A 21,624-nucleotide genomic window follows, 5' to 3' on the forward strand; every position below is an offset into this window, starting at 1 on the left:
TTACTTGTCTTTGTAGATACTTTTTCAGGGTGGACTGAAGCATTCCCAACCAAAAGAGAAACTGCTCAGGTCGTAGCAAAGAAAATTCTGGAAGATATCCTTCCCAGGTATGGCTTCCCCATCCAGATAGGGTCAGATAATGGGCCCGCTTTCGTCGCTAAGGTAAGTCAGGACTTGGCTTCCATCCTTGGGGCAAATTGAAAACTACATTGCGCTTACAGGCCCCAGAGTTCAGGACAGGTAGAAAGGATGAATCGGACCTTAAAAGAGACCTTAACTAAATTGACTATAGAGACTGGCGCTAATTGGGTAGTCCTTCTCCCCTATGCTCTGTTCCGGGCCCATAATACCCCTTACAAACTGGGCCTTACCCCTTACGAAATCATGTATGGCAGACCTCCACCCCTGGTTCCTAGCTTAAAAGATGACCTGCTTAAGTCTGAAACAGAAAATGTCTCTGAATTCTTATTTTCCTTACAAGCCTTACAGAAAATTCACCAAGAAATCTGGCCCAAGCTGAAAGAGCTATATGAGACCAGTCCCCCACCGACACCCAATCCGTACCAGCCGGGAGACTGGGTCCTGGTTAAGCGACACGGACAAGAGACCCTAGAGCCCAGGTGGAAAGGACCACTCCAAGTACTCCTGACCACACCCACCGCCCTGAAGGTAGAAGGCATTGCGTCGTGGATCCACTACACCCACGTCAAGCCAGTGGACCCAACCTCCGACCTTCTGGGGCCAATCACGGCGGCGGCTGAAGCACCGGACACGTGGACTGTGGACAGAGCTAAGAACAACCCCTTAAAACTCACCCTGCGCCGGCAGCATAGCTCACTGCAAACATGCAGTTAGGTAGTCTAACTCTAACATTGGTCGCCCTAGTGGCCGCTGGGAAAAACGTAAAGCCAGCTCCTAATCCCTTTGTCTAGAGATTCTGGCTTTATGAAAACCAAACCCACCCTGGGCAACCTCATAAGCCCGGGAAACTAGTGGCCAGTGCAGATTGCCCCTCTTCAGGGTGCAATAGCCCAATTTTACTAAATTTTACCAATTTCCCAGTAGCCAAACCAGTGGCACCAATAATATGCTTCGAGTATGATCAGACTGAATACAATTGTAAGCACTATTGGTGGCACCAAAGTGCCGGCTGCCCTTATAACTATTGTAACATCCATAAATACCAATGGTGGGGTGGAAAAGAACAGATAGATCCCAGATGGCCCTTCCATCGCAGACGAGATAGAGACCTTTCATATACATGGATAGTTAGAGACCCCTGGAACTCCCGCTGGACCACGCCTCAACACGGGGCTGTATACTACTCCTCCGCCTCCACATGGCCTAGCAGTCACCTCTATCTGTGGCGGGGTCTAGTGCAGGTACGGCCCCTGGTCCATGGAAATATCCAGCGACAAGAAAACCGCCTGACACAAGATTTACGTCCTTTTTCCTGGTTAAAATTATTGCAAGAAGGATTAGAACTTGCCAACCTTACAGGACTTCACAGCCTGTCTGGCTGCTTTCTGTGTGCCACTCTAGGGCGTCCACCGCTAACCGCTGTCCCCCTGCCATGGGGATCCTCCACCTCTGCCCAAGCTAACAACCACTGAAACCTCTCATATGCCCCTATCCCTAACGTGCCACTATACCTAAACCCCAGTCAAGAAAAGTTTCCCTACTGTTTCTCAGGAACTAATTCCAGCCTCTGCAGCATCACTGCAACGCCCCCTAATATCACCTTAAGGGCTCTGTCAGGCATATTCTTCTGGTGTAATGGAACATTATCTAAAAACCTATCAAGCCCCTCTGTTACCAACCTACTGTGTCTTCCTATCCCATTAGTTCCCCGGTTAACTCTACTTACTGCTGGCGAGTTCCTAGGGTATACCGGTAACTGGACTAGTGCTGTTATTCACCCAGACCCTAGACCGAGACCTGCACGAGCCATATTTCTCCCCCTCATTGCAGGAATCTCCCTCACCGCATCCTTCATGGCGGCCGGACTGGCTGGGGGAGCCCGAGGTCACACCCTCATAGAAAGTAACAAGCTGTACCAACAATTTGCCATTGCTATGGAGGAGTCAGCTGAGTCCCTTGCCTCCCTCCAGTGGCAGCTCACGTCCCTAGCACAGGTAACCTTGCAGAACCGGAGGGCCTTAGACCTACTCACTGCTGAAAAAGGGGGTACGTGTATGTTTCTAAAGGAAGACTTGTTTCTACATAAATGAATCAGGGCTTGTGGAAGACCGGGTCCAACAGTTATGCAAGTTAAGCACAGAAGTAAGAACACGGCAGTTTGCTTCAGCTGCAGACCAATGGTGGAACTCATCTATGTTTTCTCTGTTAGCCCCCTTCCTTGGACCCCTGCTGAGTCTACTATTTCTGCTTCCCGTAGGACCTTGTGTTGTTAACAGAATTTTGCGGTTCGTTAGAGAAAGGTTTGACACTGTACAACTCATGGTCCTCAGAGCCCAATACCAACCTATAAACGCTGAAACAGAATCAGACTTATAAGACCCAAGATTGGCTCTAAAAATACCTGAAAAGAAAGGGGGGGAATGAAAAGAGCCGGGCACATTCCTCAGCCCCGGGCTCAAAACAAACAAGCCCAGTACAAACACATCCCATCCTCCCATCCCACCACATATCACCATATATCTCTCAAACTTCCTGAGCCCAGTACAAACACCACCAGGAAAGTCTCCGATAAGGGGACAGCCGTTCAAAGTTTTACTGAAAGAGCGGGAACCAAAAGAATTCCTTTGTTCCCCTGTAACTTTCAGGCTATAAAAAGCAAACACTCGCATTGTTCAGGGCCCTCTTGTATGCTGTGGAATGGAGGGACCAGGTTCGAACTTGTAGTAAAGATCCTTGCCGCTTGGCTTTGACTCTGGACTCTGGTGGTCTTCTTTGGGGAACTAACGGTCTGGGCATAACAAACTCTTGAAGTAAATAAATAATCTTTGCTGGCAGGACTGCTGAATCTCCTTAGGCACTCTCTAATCAGATATCCTGAGTCGTCCCAATTCTTAGACCTTTTATATTTGTTTTTCTCCTTCTGTTATTCCTTTTAGTTTCTCAATTCATCCAAAACCATATCCAGGCCATCACCAATCATTCTATACGACAAATGTTTCTTCTAACATCCCCACAATATCACCCCTTACCACAAGACCTCCCTTCAGCTTAATCTCTCCCACTCTAGGTTCCCACGCCGCCCCAATCCCGCTTGAAGCAGCCCTGAGAAACATCACCCATTCTCTCTCCATACCACCCCCCCAAAATTTTCACTGCCCCAACAGTTCAACACTATTTTATTTTTCTTATTAATATAAGAAGGCAGGAATGTCAGGCCTCTGAGCCCAAGCCAAGCCATCGCATCCCCTGTGACTTGCACGTATACACCCCGATGGCCTGAAGTAACTGAAGAATCACAAAAGAAGTGAATATGCCCTGCCTCACCTTAACTGATGACATTCCACCACAAAAGAAGTGTAAATGGCCGGTCCTTGCCTTAACTGATGACATTACCTTGTGAAAGTCCTTTTCCTGGCTCATCCTGGCTCAAAAAGCATCCCCACTGAGCACCTTGCGACCCCCACTCCTGCCCGCCAGAGAACAAACCCCCTTTGACTGTAATTTTCCTTTACCTACCCAAATCCTATAAAGTGGCCCCACCCTTATCTCCCTTCGCTGACTCTCTTTTCGGACTCAGCCTGCCTGCGCCCAGGTGAAATAAACAGCCATGTTGCTCACACAAAGCCTGTTTAGTGGTCTCTTCACACGGACGCGCATGAAAGCAACTAGTGTCATAAGTCCTAGACTTAGGTCTGGAACAGTGTTATTCTCAGTGTATTCCATCAGCCAAAGCATTCGCAGACCCAGATTCAAGTGGATAAATATTCTCAGACATATACTGGAGAAGAGAGCTAGTGAGTTTGTGGTGTTCTTAATCTATCATATCATCCCTTCCCACTGTTTGCTAGTGAACTTAGATATCATTGGTATTCCTGGTCAGACATGGGCTAAGTCCACTCTCATAAGCAGAACTCAGTCAAAGCAGAATAGGTCAGAAGGTGAGTATAATATCAAACTATCTCTTGTAGTGCCTTGAACTGGAGGAAATCCAGATAATGTAACACTGGGAGCAGGGTAGCCTAATAGCTAGAACAACTCAGCAACTTGGGGCTGGAAATTAGAGCCAGAATGTTATTCCTTCACTACTGAGTGCCTACCTATTAGGTGCCAGTTATTACTAGACACAAGGGTGAGATACTTGTTCTCTTAGATCCCTCAATCTGTTGAAGATGAACAATTAATGGATGATGGATGAATGTTTAATCTATAAAATGTGTCTGATTTGGCAGAGAGTGAAAATCTAATGGTGGCTGGGAAGGATGCTCTGTGGAGTGGACATTAATCTGATTACCCGAATGGTACAAAGAAGCCAAGGTTGGAAGGAAGCACCTTCTAGGAAGAGAGTGCAGCAAGTGCAAAGTAGAAGGAACAAGATGGAAGTCAGTGTGTTTTGGAGGATCATGAATGATGAGTTGCAGGAAGTGAAAACAGAGGGAGAGAGAAGTCGTATAATATAGGACCTTGAAGGCCATAGGCAAGAATTAGGTTATCATTTGAAGAGCAAAAGTGAGCCAATGAAGGTATTTTATTAAGACAGTGGTATAACTTAATTGGTGTTATGAAAACACCTCTCTGGCTGCCAAGTGGGGAAAGGACTATGAGAGCACACGAATGGGAGCAAGGACAGCATGGTGGTGGTGGTAGGGGATCCTGGTGAGAGATGAAGGTCAAGTGCTAGTGACTGAGATGGAAACAAGTGTATGGACTAGAGACATTTAGAAGGTAATATTGTTAGGGTGTGGTGATGGATTGGAGGGGGTACAGAGGGAGAGGAAGGCCTCAAAGGAGAGTCCAAGGTTTCTGGTAACTAGGATACACTGTCATCCCACCCTGCCTCATCACCCAACCTAGGAAAGAATATTTAGATCATGAGTTTTACTCAATTCATCTTGCTTTTGAGAGTAAGTCTTCTATATCCCTACTTGGCTTCTAGAAACACTACCCAGCAGTGAGCCCAGAAATGTTCAAAGACACTAAATATATTTTCAAAGTGCTTTTCAATTCACTCAGGGAAAGAAGAGGGGAAGGTCTGTTCCTAACCCTTTCACTGTCAGTATATTTAACTAAGCCAGGTAACACGGGCTCTCCCCTTGTGAGTGTCATAGTATGTCTTTGAAAAGTAGCTAACCTGATCATGAAAATAAAATTGAGAGACTCAGCCTCTGTGGGAGACTGTTGCTCTCCCAGCCTGCCACAGTAATTGTTCTGGGATATCTCACTTCCCTGCCACATGGCGCTGTTCCCTTTGATTTATTTTCTCTGATGAAGGGACATTGAGTGATCACAGCTCCAGCTTTGTGTCATCATGACCGAACTCAATCAATCATAGCTGGGCCAAACAAGCTGCTAGAAGAAAATGAGTGAGAATTATTTTCTGTGCACCTTTGCAACTCTTCAGATTATAGTTTATCATTCTCATCTGAGGGAAGGGGAGGGCAGACACCAGAATAAAACAGTAGTTTATTGTTGTGAGGAGTGACTGACAGGTATACCTTGAAGATGCAGCAATGGAGGGAAATAAATGTGTTCCGTTAGCCAGACATTGCAATCTCTGGCAAGGAAATGCTGTGGGTTCACATTTTCAGGCCCTGCTTGGCCTCACGGTTTAGATGGTTGTTGATCTCCCTGTGTAACATTTTCCAGGCTCATGTGAGAAACGTGTACAAATAAATCTGAAGATGAGAATCAAAGCACTTAGGTATCAAAAAATCCATGATTCTTGCCTCTGACAAGTAAAATTTGCTTTCAGGTGAAATGCTTCACTCACCCTTCACATTCAGCAATATGCTATGCTCAACTTGCAGCAAGACATTTTAGAATTATTTCTAAATCTAAGTTTCAAATATGCACAAATACATAGAAATTTGCTGTCAGTGATCTCTCTTCCATCTGCACCAGACTAAAGGTTCCAAAGACTTTAAATGTGCAAACTAAATATCTCCCACTCAGGGTCAATGCATGGGACAACTCCACATGATATTCCCTATGAGTCCCTGTCCGGGTGCCTACCGGGTAGTGGCAAGGGCTGACCTTCAAATGCCCTTAGAGTTGTAGAATGCGGCAGCCTTGTTGCTCATACCTCCATGAACCAACCTCATATGCTTATTAAATACCCCTTTCCCATCTGCGGCAAGGGTCTGGTACCTTTGGTAGGCCTCCAGCCATTCTCAGGCTTATCTGGCTTCAGACTTTCCCCTTCAGCCAATGGTATACATTGCTTATGACTTGGCTTTTGCTTCGGTTTCTTAATGTAGTTTGTCTTTCTGGTACTAGAACTCTACCCCAATCTCTATGTAGTCTTACATTTCCTTCTCAGGGGGACTGGAATCTGTCCCCTGAACCCATCCTACTCTACCCCCACATTTGGCTAGAGTCTTGTCTAGCAAAGTATAGTTTGCCTCACTCTGCTCCAGAAACTCTTGCTAGCAAACTTTTTTTAAAATTTTCCTGAGACAGGGTCTTGCTCTGTCACCAGGCTGAAGTAGATGTTGCAGTCATGGCTCACAGCATTCTAAAACTCCTGGACTCAAGTGATCTACCCACATCAGCCTCCTGAGTAGCTGGAACTATAGGCACGTGCCTCTGCACCTGGCTGATGTTTTAATTTTTTTTTTGCAGAGACAGAGCCTCACTATGTTGCCCAGTCTGTTCTTGAACTCCTGGTCTCAAGTGATCCTCTATCTTGGTCTCCCAAAATACCAGGATTCCAGGCATGAGCCACTGCACCCAGCCATTGCTGACAAACTTCACCTGTCAGAGTCAATTCAGATTAAGCCCATGCTCAGCCTCCTAAAACGCTGTGACTTGTCCTGCTGCGATTTGATACTCAGCATTGATCCTACCATTTTGGGCTTATTCCCTTCTTCATGCAGGGTCACTTTTGAGGGTCTAGTGGGCAACACAAAAGACAACACTTTCCCATTATAAATCCACACCAAGTGTGGGCCAGGTTTTAAATTACTTCAGTTAAGAGCCTCTGACAATAAAGTTTTAAATTTAACTCATGAAACATGCCAATAAATACCACATTATTTTTTGTTACATATAAAAAACTCAAAAATATTTAGAGGATCAATTCCCAAGCATCTTTCATTAAGCCAGCTGGTGACATAAACTTTCCTGTCTTGCATTTTTATCCTCCTCTTTTCATCCAAGATCATACCATCAAACCTTTATGAATTTGGGCAAAAGAAGGAAGTTAGGTATGGGAGATGCAGGCCACAGAGTACCTTCAGGGATTATTTTCTTCATGGTGATAGGGTGAGATCTGTCCTTATCTTCCTAAAGAGACTCATAAAACTCTGGATGTAATGAGTTCTATTTTGAGAAATAAACCAAAAATTGAAATTTAGAATTTTTAGTGCTGTACTCCAGTGATCCAAAGAAAATAATGAGTTGCATATTTGCAATTACTGTAATGTGACTTAGCTACACTATTGTAATCTGGACACAGATTTAAGACATAAAATCCCTGTGCTCCCTGGTGGCCTCAGGGGTGACATCACTTGTTATGAAATTGAGAGGGAGTAGTTCAAATAATGTAATGGAAAAATCCCAAATGCAAATGCAGTTGGTTATGAATCCAGGAAGATCACTGTGTTTATACCCAGAAGACTGACTACATCTCGTAGGAATCAGGAGAGTCTTTTGCTGTTACCACAAAACTGTCTGTTGACAATCCTGTTCCTCCTACTCATGGAGCCAGATTTTAGAGGTTAGGAACCAGACCTTAGTGTAAGGGCCCACAGCCACTGCTTTTTTGGCAGAATGGGAAGTAGGGAGTCTAGGAACAAGGGGTAAAACCCTACTCCTTTTCTCTAATAATCTCTCCTTACTCTCAGAATGAGAGAATTTGTGCAAGTGTCCAAGAAGTGTTCACAGTAGGCCTGTGAAGTAGGCACATGTACTGGGGTCACACAGCACAGTAAAACAAGCTCTGCTCTGGCATCAAACTCCCTGGACTGGGTTTGAACCCCTGACCATTACTAGATTCATGACCCTGGGAAAGTTCTTTAATCTCCCTGAGTCTGTTTCCTCATATGCTACAGTGGGAATCAAAATATCTACCTTGCAAAAATTATTGTGAAAATTGAAGATAAATAATTATTTTAATGTTTTCCACAGGGTAGAAATTCATAACCGATAATAGTTAACTTATTACTAGTATTATCTTCTCCTTACCCTCTCCTATCACTTTTTCCTGAGAATTCCTTACAAATTCTCCAGTGACAACTAAGTACAGAGGGACATTCTATCTCTTCTTTTATCTTTGGGTGGAACTAGGTCTTAAGAGGCAGAAATAACTTTCACAATCTCCTCCCAAACTTACCCCAAAATTCCTCAGCCTGCTGAACAACCCACAAGAGTCTCCTTGGACTCAGAACCTGAACATGCAGAAGCTGTCTTGCTTCACTCCCCTTTGTGGGGTTCTCCTCCTTATGCTCAGAGAGCCCCAGAGACTTTCTGCAACTCCACTTTACCACTTAAGATCAGGCCATCAGCATGAAGGATGGCATCTGTTCATAGGAGGCTCAATCAATGTTTGTGCCCTGAATAAAGGTGTAAACCAAAAATAAAACTCTAAGCCCCTAGACTGACTGAATGGACCCCCTCTTGGCCACAGGGATTCCAAAGAAACCTGAAAACTAGTTCAGGTCATTACAGGAGAGGGCAGGCGGGGATCAGACATGCCACATTATACTTTCTTTCCATTGGAGTTCAGGAACACAATTGACCAGCATTAACATTAAAATAGAGATCCTAAGACTGACAGAACAGATTCTCCCTAGCAGTAAGTTACCAAATTCCAACTTGACTCTAGTATAGTATCACATGACAGATAGCAGGACCCTGAAGGAAATCAAAGTATTTTACTCCACAATATATTTCTTTGACATATTTTAAAATGGCCCTGCAAAGCCTTTTGTAGGAGAGAATTTGCATCTGTAAAGCGTCTCTATTAACAAAACTAGATCTTTCCCCTTGCAGCCCCCACCCCACCACCATCACCAATCCTGAAGAGATTAACTGAGACTCTAGCACCTTTTAAAGTTCTGAATAGGAAACATTCACCATCTATTATCTCTAGGGGCAGCCACCTGTAAGACTTCATAAGAACCTTGGTCTCTACAATCCCTTATCTTACCCCAGACACTTCTTTCTATTAATTCCAGGTCTTTAAATAATTATGTAACTCTTTCAACCAATTGCCAATCTGAAAATCTTTAGATTTACCTATGACCTATCACCATCCCACAGCCTCGGACCCCACTGCCCCTCAAGTTGTTCCACCTTTCTGGACTAAACCAATGTATGCCTCCGACCCCACTGCCCCTCAAGTTGTTCCACCTTTCCGGACCAAACCAATGTATTTATTGATGTCTTATGCCCCCTAAAATGTATAAAATCAAACTGTATCCCAAACACATTGGACACATGTTCTCAGGACGTCTTGTGACTGTGCCTCTTGCCATGGTCATTCATATTTGTCTCAGAATAAATCTCTTCAAATATTTTACAGAGTTTGGCTCTTTTCATTGACAAAGTAATTAGCTAAATCAGCTCATAACTTTACTTAGATATCACAAATAGTCACACACTTAATTCTAACTTTTAATAACTTCTACACCATAATCCTAATTTTATCCGTGACCATCAATTTTAAGTTTATATACTGCTCAGGTGTGCAAAAATGTTAACTTTTTACATCTCACAATTAAATTCAACTAATTCAAGTTCCCACCCCATCCCCACTCATCATTTCTGCAGATGTTGGGGAAAATACCTTGATTTTGCAAATTAAAGGTAATTTAATCACATTCAGCTTGAAATTTAGTCTCTCATTTATTAGGTTCAGGTCAGGATTCATCATTACACAATTCAAAAATTATAGCTTTTCCTACCACCCACCCCTGCATCAGTATTACAGTTGTGGGCAGGGGAGCTTACATCCCATTATAGTGTTGGGGTAGTGTGTCTGGTCTACAGACCTGCTGCAGGTCTTCCCTGGCCTCTGCTGTTGTCTTCCTCACTGGGCTCTTTAGATATTGGCCTCTGTTGCTCTATGCTGCTGATATATCTGGTCACACCTGGTTTGGCGGCTTGAACAGAAATATAATGCTGATGTTTGTGGTCACTGCCAGAGCCTCTAGTGACAAGGTCCATGTCTTCTGCATCCTCTTCACCCCTGACTGGGGCATCTTTTAGTCCACTGCCCTTACCTTCCTTCTGAGTACCCTACTGGGGAAGTGAACTTCTGGACAACACCTCATAGTGTGCTCAGGCCCCTCTCTGCCTAAACACACCCCTCCACCTTTCTACCCAACTTCATCACATGGTGACAATGCCAGTACACTGAGAGGAAGCCTCCTCCTACAGTTCCAGATAGGAAGTGGGGTGGTCAGCCTACTCCTAAACTATATGGGATTTTTATAGCCTCGTACTTCTTTCTCAGTTGAGGCCCAGGTGATGGATGACATCACTGGTTGCCTTTCTAATAGCTCTTTCTCTTCTCTTTGCTGAAATAAACCCATTTTTCTTCATGGTACCAATGTGATTAGTACCAATATTTACCTTTTTGAACTTCCTTTTGCTGGAGATGGGTAATAAGATATAAATGGATATTACTTGATAGTCTTTTCAGAAGGACTTTAAAAAAAAAAGCTGGCATGTACCTTTTGCCTTTGCTCTTTTCCCTTTTTAGTGATTATAATACAAACATGATGGAAGGAGGTAGAGCAGCCACTTTGCAACCAGCAAGCTACATACTAAGAGGGCAGAAGGAAGCTAGGAAGAATCTGCACTGATGATTACTTCTCTGAATACAGACGTTCAGACTTCTTTAGGGGAGAAAAAAACAAATGCCTATTTACTTATACCACTATGATCTGGCCACTTGTACATGCAGCTAAAAGCATTAAAAAATGATCAGTTTGGGCACCATATTTATCCTAGTCTTCTGGCCTCTAAGTATATGTAGCCTCTTAAACCCCATCTCTACCTCCCAGAGTAGCAAGTTTTTTTTTATTCCCATCATACATTTTGGGAAACTACTGTTGTATCATTGTGGGGATATGAAACTTTCCTCAATTCATCAGTGCTCTTGTAAAATGCACTAGCCTCCTGAAACTTGGAAATGTAACTGATAGAAAGAGGAAAAAAAAATTTGGCTCTCACTTCCCATGGAAACATTTTCACACACCATGAAGATTAGATCTGCAGCCAATGTTTCCCTCAATGATGGAGCTAATAGCTCTGATATAAAAGGATAATAAAACTTCTCTTATCTCCCCTAAAGTCAGTTGTCCTGAGATAGTTGTCTAGGTTAGCTCCTAGGAATTTACATATTAAAAGAGTGGATCAGGACCTCTCCAGGTGGGAACACACTCCTGGAGACATTTCATTTGTAATCCAAATGGTTAAGTTGAGAAACCAGGATCCTTTGCATCCCCACCAGAAAGCAGCAAAAGGTTTTTTTTTTTTTAACTTCCTCTCTTATTTTGGGAGGGAAGTGGGAGGCAGTTGGTTTTTTACTGTATGTAAATGGAGAAAATCCATTGTTTCCTGTCCCCTGGCACCCACATAAAAAGATTTCATGGCTCTTATCTCCTGTAGGGCTAGGTGTGGGGAACTGGTGCTGCAATGTTATTCTGGCTGTTGATCTGCTTATATTGGTAATGAACTCCTCCCTGACCCAGATGCCTCATGGCTCTGCATTGTTCACATATAAAAAGTACATAGCTTTTCAAGCGGAGTTGTATCTCCCAGTTCTCGACAAAGCAATTATAGCTGTATCCTTCCTATTTTGGGGTCCATTTTATAACCTCTATTCTTTGATTCCTTGATATTTAGGCTCATTTTAAACAACTTGACACTTTCACACTCTTTGGCGAAATGGACTTTATAAGTGAACTTGGAAGTCCAGATGGAACCATTTAATCTTTTGTCTGCTATGTTCTTTCCTCACTTTCAAGAGGGCTTTGGAGAAGTAATCTTCCAGAAATAAAATATGCACGGTATAATATTTGAAAATATTAGCCTGCTGTACCTTTTCATTTTAACAAGCATGATACTGTCATACTACATGATGTTGTGAATTTAACCCGTTTTCAGACTTCTTCAGGACCATGGTAGCAGTACTTCTGTCCATCCACCACACTTCATTTCATCTTGCACTGGGCCATTTCCCTCTGTCTCTTTTCACAATCTCTTTCCTGCATGAACATGGTTCTTTGCATCCTGGGGTAGTCTCATGTGTGTCCATCAACCGGCTTATCTTTTTTTCCTTCAAATCTGGAGGATTGATTAAGGATGGCCACAAATTCTTTGATCTTTTTCCTCTTGAAAGGTGAGGTCCATTTTTCTTCCTCTGAATCTGTGACTGTTTTGGCCAGTAGAATATAGCACAAATGATGCTGCACTAGCTTCTAGGCCAAAAGACCAGCTGCTTCCGCTTCACATCTCAAGGAATGATCACTCTTGCAACCCTGAGACACTACATAACCAGATCAATTACCCTGCAGAGAAGATCACATGGAGATGACAAGGAGCCCAGACAAACCTTGCCTCTAACTCTCCTTGTTAAGATATTGGACATGCACATGAAGCTGTCTTGGACCTTCCAGACCAAACTATCCACCAGGTGAATATCCCTGCAGAGTAACTAGTGGGCACCACATGGAGCAGAATTGCTAAGGTGTCTGAATTCCTGATCCTTAATATTATGAGATATAATTAAATTAGCTATTGTTTTAAGCCACTAATTTTGGGGAGAGTTTATTACATAGTAGTTGGTAACCAGACCATCCAAGCTTATTGCTGTCCTTCCTAGTCACCTCTCTTGTCACTAGCATCCATTTTTTCCCCTTCTTCTCTCCAAGACAGCCTCATAGCATCTCCAATACCAATTTTACCCAAATGACATTTATTATGATAATGGTGGTTCAAGGAACCATATAGAAATTTAATTGTCAGACAAATTGCTTAATAGCCTAAATGTGAACTGTAATCTTTATGTTTGGATATCTTCAAGATCTGGGTCTGTCCTCTACTTAGTGAGACAATGTATTCCCTCAGAAATAAATTTTTGTAAAGCTCTAATCAACATTATCATTACTTATTCTGATAGAAGTATCAGTATTAGTAAACCCTAAACAGCCTCAGGGCTTAAACTTCTTTTCCATTTAGAAATGTCAGGACTTATAAAACACAACTTTGATTAAAGCAAAGAAATAAGTTTGATATTCAATGATGTAATTAGTGTCCAAAAGCTTAGGGGGAAAAACAGCATTTTTAAAACAAAGCAGAATGAAGATTTGATTTCTATGCTTCTCTGAGAGATTTAGAGAGGTGAGAAAGGAAGAGATGAAGAGGTTGCAATATGTTTGCATAGTCATGCCATTTTGATTTTTCCTCCAATATTTTAGAACCATTTTCAATCAAAGTGTTTCCCCCACTACTGGACTTCACCCATGTGAAATAGTAGACAAATCTGAGGTATCAGGACCCCCTACCATTGGATATCAACTGTAGCAGACCCAAGACCCCCTTACTTTCCTGAAATGAAATTCACAGGTGACATCTATACAAATAATTTGAGCTAAATATATAGTACCCTAATTTTAATGTAAAAAGGAAATAAACTAAAAGTAATTTATAATCAAATACTTCAGTAAGTAAGAAGTTGGGCTCAATAATACTACAAGAGTAATGAACAACTGGGTGCCTGCACATACACATAGAATCATTATGATGGTGACAGCTAGAAATGATTCAGGTGTTGTGTACTGGCAACTGAAATACCTCAAGCATTGTTGCCATAGGTGAAATGATTTTCTGGAACAAGGAATAGCTGAAATGACTAAAACAAAAAGTCAAATCATCCCTTAATTTACACAGTTGTTGCATTCTGATTCTTAAGATTCCATTGTATGTTAAATTCATTGTACTTTAAAACCAACCCAAAATACTTTGTTTTCAAGAATGTCCATGGGGATATGCAAAGTCATGTGGCTACGGGACAATTCTCTGTCGTGTAAGATTGTTCAACACATGCACAATATCTAGCATCCCTCATCCCTCCATCACTGTGATGACAAAAATTCCCCCCACAAATTATGAAAAAGCTCCCTAGAATAGGGTTGCCAGATTAAGTCCAGGATGCTTAAATTTGAATTTCAGAGACACAAATAATTTTTTCACTATAAATAGATCCCACACAATATTTGGGATCTAGCTTTACTTAAAAAAAAAAAATATTGCCTCTGACATTCCTTTTTAGCTAGATGTCTTGTATTTTTACTTGCTAAATCTAGCAACCATATCCTGGAGGAAAGTACCAGTCTCTTGAGAACCGCTGCTCAGCAGGCTACCCTCAAGTCCTCAAGCCAAACTTGCGACATCTGGGATCATGACTTTCACTCGTGTCCGTGTGAAGAGACCACCAAACAGTCTTTGTGTGAGCAACAAGGCTGTTTATTTCAGCTGGGCGCAGGCGGGCTGAGTCCGAAAAGAGAGTCAGCGAAGGGAGATAGGCGTGGGGCCGTTTTATAAGATTTGGGTAGGTAAAGGAAAATTACAGTCAAAGGGGGGATGGTTGTTCTCTGGCTGGCAGGGGTGGGGGTCACAAGGTGCTCAGTAGGGGAGCTTTTGAGCCAGGATGAGCCAAGAGAAGGAATTTCACAAGACAATGTCATCAGTTAAGGCAGGAACAGGCCATTTTCACTTCTTTCGTGGTAGAATGTCATCAGTTAAGGCAGGAACTGGCCATCTGGATGTGTATGTGCAGGTCACAGGGGATATGATGGCTTAGCTTGGGCTCAGAGGCCTGACATTCCTGTCTTCTGATATTAATAAGAAAAATAAAATGAAATAGTGGTAAAGTGTTGGGGTGGTGAAAATTTTGGGGGTGGTATGGAAAGATAATGGACGATGTTTCTCAGGGCTGCTTCAAGTGGGATTAGGGGCGGTGTGGGAACCTAGAGTGGGGGAGATTAAGCTGAAGGAAGATTTTGTGGTACGGGGTGATATTGTGGGGTTGTTGGAAGAAACATTTATCATGTAGAATTATTGGTCATGGCCTGGATATGATTTTGTATGAATTGAAAGACTAAATGGAATAAGAGAAGGAGAAAAACAGGTATTAAAGGACTAAGAATTGGGAGGACCTAGGACATCTAATTAGAGAGTGCCTAAGGGGGTTCAGCATAATTACTTGCTTGGTTGGCAAGTTTTTGCGCTCTATCCTTGAGTTTTTTTATGTTGTCATACACCAGGCCAGATTGATTTAGGTAAAAACAACACTCTTCATTTGAGAATATACAGAGTCCTCCTTTTTCAGCAGTGAGTAAGTCAAGGCCTCGGCGGTTTTGGAGGACAACTGCAGCTAAAGAGTCAACTTGGGCCTGGAGGACTGATAAAGTTTGTGATATGTCTGTGATGCTAGCAGAGAAGTCATTAGAAAGGCTACAGAAGGTCGTGACAGAGGTTGAAATGCCTGCTATTCCAGTACCGAGAGCAGTAGTGGAGGCAGCAAGTCTTAAACTGACAAGCAAGGGAATTAGTGGAATAACTCTTTTTTGTCATGTCGGTGTCATGAGGGGAACAGGGAGTTCTTCAGTCCTATTTGCAAATTGAATTTTGGGAGTAAGGAAAAATAGTGTGCATGTGCCTGTCCAATTAGCAGGTAGACACATGTAGGTAGAGGATCCACAGAGGAAGAAGAGACCTTGTGCGAGGAAAAACTGGAGATGCAAAGTAAAAAGATGAGAAGGAGTACTGAAAGGGGTGTCTTGTTCCTAGACTCCTAGGGATCCAGCTAGGGCGGCAGCCATCAGAGGTTGTAATGGGGACTGATGAGGTAACTGTGTAGAGGGGGAGGTTCGATTTTCATGGTATATGAGAAAACGCCGAGTACCTATGAGTAACCTTTCACTGTTATTTTCGGGGTTGGGTATAAGTAAACAAGAAGAGGGCCTGGGAGGAGAGTCTGACAAGCAAGGGGAAGGTAGCCAAGGATGGAGTGAAATACAGAGTAAGTGTCTTCCTAAGCAATAATTACTGCTAATGTTTTGAAGTTTGCCAGTATTGATAGAGGGCTTGTCTGTAATATGGAGCTGGAAGGCTCCAGTTGTTTCAGTGATGTGTGTAGTTGGGCTTTGGAGCTGAAGAGTAAAGGAACATCGAGAAGGTGAAAGGTTACCTAAGGGAATTCCAGTGGGTCTTTGTGGAGAGATATATAAAGGAGCAGCCACTGGAATAGTAGTTTGTGTTGTGAGAGGTCTAAATATGGGGGGAGTAGAGTTGATATAAGGAGAAAGGTTTTTTAAGTAAGTGTGGAGGAGGGTGGCAGCTTGCTGATGTGAAATGTCTGGGGAGGTCTTGCTGGACCTGTCTAGAAAGTAAATGAGTTCTTCAGGAGGGTAAAGGTGAGGGCTGTTAAAGGAAGTTCAGAGGTATAGGGAGACCAGAGATGTTGCCTATTCTGCATGTAAGGCGGGGACAGCTGTGTAGGCGCTGGAAGAAAGGGAAATGCAAAGCCAGTGGTTGTTCGCTAAGGAGGGATTAGAAACAGCTAGGAGAGAATGAGTAAGGTTGATAGTGTGGTGGAGATAGCTGGGGAGAGGTAGAGGGTGGCATAAGAATGGGAATGAGAATAAGAGTGAGTATAAAAGTAAAGAACAGAACTTCATCAGAGTGAAAGTATTGGAGGGTCCTCTGCCAGCAAAGATCATCTATCTACTCTAAGAGAGAGTTAAGAGTTTCGAGTCCTGGGTGGGGGCAAATCCCTGAGCTTGATGTGTAGGGAAGGGAGGGGGCCTGAATAATCCCTGAGGAGTAGTAGAATAGCAGATGGAACACAGCGAAGTTATTTCCTTGAGGATAGATGGAAAGGAAATGAGAGGTTCTAAGAGGTGGGCTGGTGGCTTGTACTATAGCATAGCCTGCCTTTGCTGGTGTGTAGCAATTAGGCCTGGTAGAACTATCATCAATAAACCAAATGTGATCAGGGTGAGGAACAGGGAAGAAGGAAATATGGGGAAATGGGGTGAATGTCAGGTGGATCAGAGAGATACAGTCATGAGTGTCAGGTGTGGTATCTGGAATAATGTGGGAGGCTGGATTGAAGTCCGGGCCAGGAACAATGGTAATTGTGGGAGACTCAACAAAGGGTGAGTATAGCTGAAGGAGCTGGGAAGCAGAAAGTATATGCGTCAGGTATGAGGCAGAAAATAGATTTTGGAAGTTATAAGAACTGTAGAGAGTGAGTTCAGCATAGTTTGTGATTTTGAGGGCCTCTAAAAGTATTAAAGCAGCGGCAGCCGCTGCACGCAGACATGAGGGCTAGGCTAAAACAGTAAGGTTAAGTTGTTTGGGCTACAGGGCCTGGTCCCAGCTCTTGTGTAAGAATTCTGACCACACGAACCATGCCTAGGAAGGAAAGGAGTTGTTGTTTTGTAGGAGGGATTGAGGTTTGGGAGATTAGTTGGACACGATCAGCAGGGAGAGTACGTGTGTTTTTATGAGAATTATGCCGAGATAGGTAACAGATGAGGATGAAATTTGGGCTTGACTGAACTAATGGGGGCTATCTGTGAAGCCCTGTGGCAGCACAGCCTAGGTAATTTGCTAAGCCTGGTGGGTGTCAGGGTCAGTCTAAGTGAAAGCGAAGAGAGGCTGGGATGAAGGGTGCAAAGGGATAGTAAAGAAAGCATGTTTGAGATCCAGAACAGAATAATGGGTTGTGGAGGGAAGTATTGAGGATAAGAGAGTATATGGGTTTGGCACCATGGGGTGGATAGGCAAAACAATTTGGTTGATAAGGCACTGATCCTGAACTAACCTGCAAGGCTTGTCTGGTTCTAGAACAGGTAAAATGGGGGAATTGTAAGGAGAATTTATAGGCTTTAAAATGCCATGCTGTAGCAGGCGAGTGATAACAGGCTTTAATCCTTTTAAAGCGTGCTGTGGGATGGGATATTGGCATTGTGTGGGGTAAGGGTGATTAGATTTTAATAGGATGGTAATGGGCATGTGATCGGTTGCCAGGGAGGGAGTAGAGATGTCCTATACTTGTGGGTTAAGGTTGGGGGATATGAGAGGAAGATGCAAAGGAGGCTTTGGGTTGGGAAGAAGGGCAGCAATGAGATGTGGTCCAAGAATACACAGGGAAGCAGATAATTTAATTAAAATGTCTCGGCCTGATAAGGGAGCTGGGCAGCTGGGGATAACTAAAAAGGAATGCTCTCTAAGTTGGCACCAGAGTTGGGGAGTTTTAAGAGGTTTAGAAGCCTGGCCATCAATACCCACAACAGTTATGGAGGCAAGGGAAACAGGCCCTTGAAAAGAAGGTAATGTGGAGTGGGTAGCCTCCTTATTGATTAAGAAGGGGACGGACTTACCCTCCACTGTGAGAGTTACCCAGAGCACCTGTGATGGTACTGTAGGCTTCCGAGGCAATCGGGCAGTGTCAGTCTTCAGCTGCTAAGCCGAGAAGATCTGGGAAGGAGTCAGAGAGCCTTGGGCCAGACTTCCAGGGGTGCTGGAACTGGCTGCCAGGTGAGTTGAACAGTCTGATTTTCAGTGGGGTCTCGCACAGATGGGACACAGCTCAGGAGGAATCCTGGGCTGTGGGCATTCCTTGGCCCAGTAGCCAGATTTCCAGCACTTGTAGCAAGCTCATGGGGGAGGAGGTTCTGGAGGAACCTCTGGCAGCTGCGGTTCAGGCGTTTGGAGTTCTTGTGTGCTGGGAGATGTGGCTGGGGTTTCTCTCACAGTGGAGGCAAGGAATTGCAACTCAGAAATATGTTGCTACTTGGCTGCCTCTACTCTATTATTGTACACCTTGAAGGCAAGGTTAATTAAGTCCTGTTGTGAGGTTTGAGGGCCAGAATTTAATTTTTGAAGTTTTTTCTTAATGTCAGGAGTGGATTGGGTGGTAAAATGCATATTAAGAATAAGGCAGCCTTCTGGCCCTTCTGTGTCTAGGGTGGTAAAGCGTCTAAGGGTTGCTGCTAAGTGGGCCATGAACTGGGCTGGGTTTTCGTCTTCACCTTGGGTAGTTTCTTTAAGCTTGTCATAATTAACAGCCTTGTAAGCTGCCTTTTTAAGCCCTTCAACTAGGCAGGAAATCATGTAATCTCGCCTGGCTATACCTGGGGAATCTGCCTGACAGTTCCATTGGGGATCCTCTCGGGGAACAGCTCTAATGTGTTCCTGGAGGTCTGGCTTGTGAAGCCAGTGGTTATCAGCATAAGATTGGGCTAGAGAAAAAACTCTTTCCCATTCATCTGGGGAGAGGCTAGAAGTCAGGATGACATTTAAGTCACTCCAGGTTAAGTTGCAGGACAGAGTTAGATATTGGAATTCCTGTATATATTTAGTGGGGTCTGATGAGAAAGAGCCTAAACGCTGACTGATCTGAGAGAGGTCTGATAGAGAAAAAGGTACATGTACCCTGACTATGCCTTCAGCTCCAGCCACTTCTCTAAGAGGAAATTGTTGGGCAGGTGGGGAAGAGCTAGTCATGGAACTAAACTGTAAGCCGGACCGGGTGTGAGGAGGGGAGGTGATAGAAGGATTATAGGGTGGAGGAGCAGACGCTGAAGAGGAATTGGGACTTAGCTCAGCCTGGCAATGAGCAGCCTGGGGAGAAGGGGAGAGGTCAGATGGGTCTGTAGAAAAAGAAGACTGGAAAGACTCAGTGACGCTTGGGGTTGGGACTGAGGGGACAGGCAGGAGGGAAAGGAGGAGGATTTGGGAGGAACCACATTGGGAACAGAGACTAGGGAGGGGATGAAGTGTGAAAAATGCCTGGATGTAAGGCACCTCAGACCATTTGCCCATTTTTCAACAAAAATTATTTAGGTCTTGTAGGATGGAGAAATCGAAAGTGCCATTTTCTGGCCATTTAGAGCCATTGTCAAGTTTGTATCGGGGCCAAGCGGTGTTGCAGAAGAAAATAAGGCATTTAGGTTTTAGGTCAGGTGTGAGTTGAAGAGGTTTTAAGTTTTTGAGAACACACACTAAGGGAGAAGAGGGAGGAAGGGAGGGTGGAAGGTTGCCCATAGTGAAGGAGGCAAGCCCAGGAAAGAGAGTAGAGACATGGAGAGAAGGGGTTGGGGGGTTCTTGCCCTCCAGAGAAGGGGTAGAGACATGGAGAGAAGGGGTCGGGGGGTTCTTGCCCTCCGGAAAAGTGAAGGGGTAGAGACACGGAGAGAAGGTGTCAGGGGGTTCTTGCCCTCCAGAAAAGCAGACAAGGGGTAGAGACAGGGAGAGAAGGGGTCAGGGGGTTCTTGCCCTCCAGAAAAGCAGAGAAGGGGTAGAGACATGGAGAGAAGGGGTGGCGGGGGCGGTTCTTGCCCTCCAGAAAAGCGGACGAGGGGTAGAGACACGGAGAGATGGGGTCAGGGGGTTCTTGCCCTCCAGAAAAGTGGGCAAGGGGTAGACACACAGAGAGAAGGGGTCAGGGGGTTCTTGCTCTCCAGAAAAGTGGACAAGGGGTAGAGACACAGAAGGGGTTGGGGGGTTCTTGCCTTCCAGAAAAGCAGAGAAGGGGTACAGACATGGAGAGAAGGGGTCAGGTGGTTCTTGCCCCCCAGAAAAGCGGTACTTGCCGCTAAGGGCGAAGGACCAAGACAGGCGTCACTGCGTGGTCAGACACCTCTGAAACATGAGTGAATAATCAGGCAGGCATCCCTGCGTGATTAAACACCAAGGGAAGACTGTCTTCCTGAGTCTGTGACCAGTGCCAGAGTTTTGGGTCCGTGGATAAAACACATCTCCTTTGTCTCTACCAGAAAAGGAAAGGAACTGAAATTAAGAGAAGGGAGAGATTGAAGTGTGGCACCAAGATTGAAAGGAGAAAGAGGTTGAGGGATAGTGAGAGAGGTTGGAGAAGAGAGTAAAAATGTTACTGAGGGTCCTTGCTCCTAGAGCTCCTAAGATGGTGGTGGGCGACTTCTAAAATGGCAGCGGGCCACTTCCAAGATGGTGGCAAGCCTCGTGTCTTTCACCTGGGGTTCTTGGCCTCACGGATTCCAAGGAATGGAATCTTGGGCCATGTGGTGAGTGTTGTGGCTCTATTAGAAGTTGTGGGTCATGGAAGAGAACCGTGGAACCCAGTGACTAGTGTTCAGCTCGATTACGATGAACCCAGGCACTTAGTCATGCAGGAACAATGACAAGCCTTTAGCCCGATTGGGAGTGGCAATGGGTGCCTCGCTGGATCAGGAGCACAGTGGACACCCTGCTGGATCTGGAGGGTTGGAAGTCAGCGGCAGGTCTGTGACAGCAGCGAAACAGCAGTGGTGGATGGCAAGCAAAAGCTCAGTTCAAGCCTTAACAAACACAGACCAGAAGAGTGCAGTTGCAAGATTTAAAAGAGTGAAATAGAGTGAAAACAGAGCTCCATACAAGGAGGGGACCCAAAGGGGGTTGCCGTTGCCAGCTCGAATGCCTGGATTTGTATCCTGATCCTTGTCCCTC

General features: G+C 44.3%; 1 protein-coding gene across 4 annotated transcripts in view; it reads left to right on the forward strand.

Annotated features, from left to right (window-relative positions):
* LOC104006505 (uncharacterized) overlaps nucleotides 1-21,624 on the forward strand; it is a 243,330-nt gene that overhangs the window by 168,385 nt on the left and 53,321 nt on the right. For 2 of the 4 annotated variants that reach the window (XR_010156933.1, XR_010156935.1), the window contains one exon: nucleotides 482-565. The exons of 1 other annotated variant lie outside the window; for it this stretch is intronic. Coding sequence is in view for 1 of the 3 variants with exons in the window: in XM_063810508.1 (XP_063666578.1) it covers nucleotides 482-855 (374 nt within the window). In the remaining 2 variants the exon portion in view is untranslated. Of the gene's footprint in view, nucleotides 1-481; nucleotides 9,659-21,624 lie in introns of those variants that run through there. One more of the 4 variants, XM_063810508.1, reaches the window with a different exon arrangement.

Source organism: Pan troglodytes, chromosome 4, assembly GCF_028858775.2.
Source record: "Pan troglodytes isolate AG18354 chromosome 4, NHGRI_mPanTro3-v2.0_pri, whole genome shotgun sequence".
Lineage (NCBI taxonomy): Eukaryota > Metazoa > Chordata > Mammalia > Primates > Hominidae > Pan > Pan troglodytes.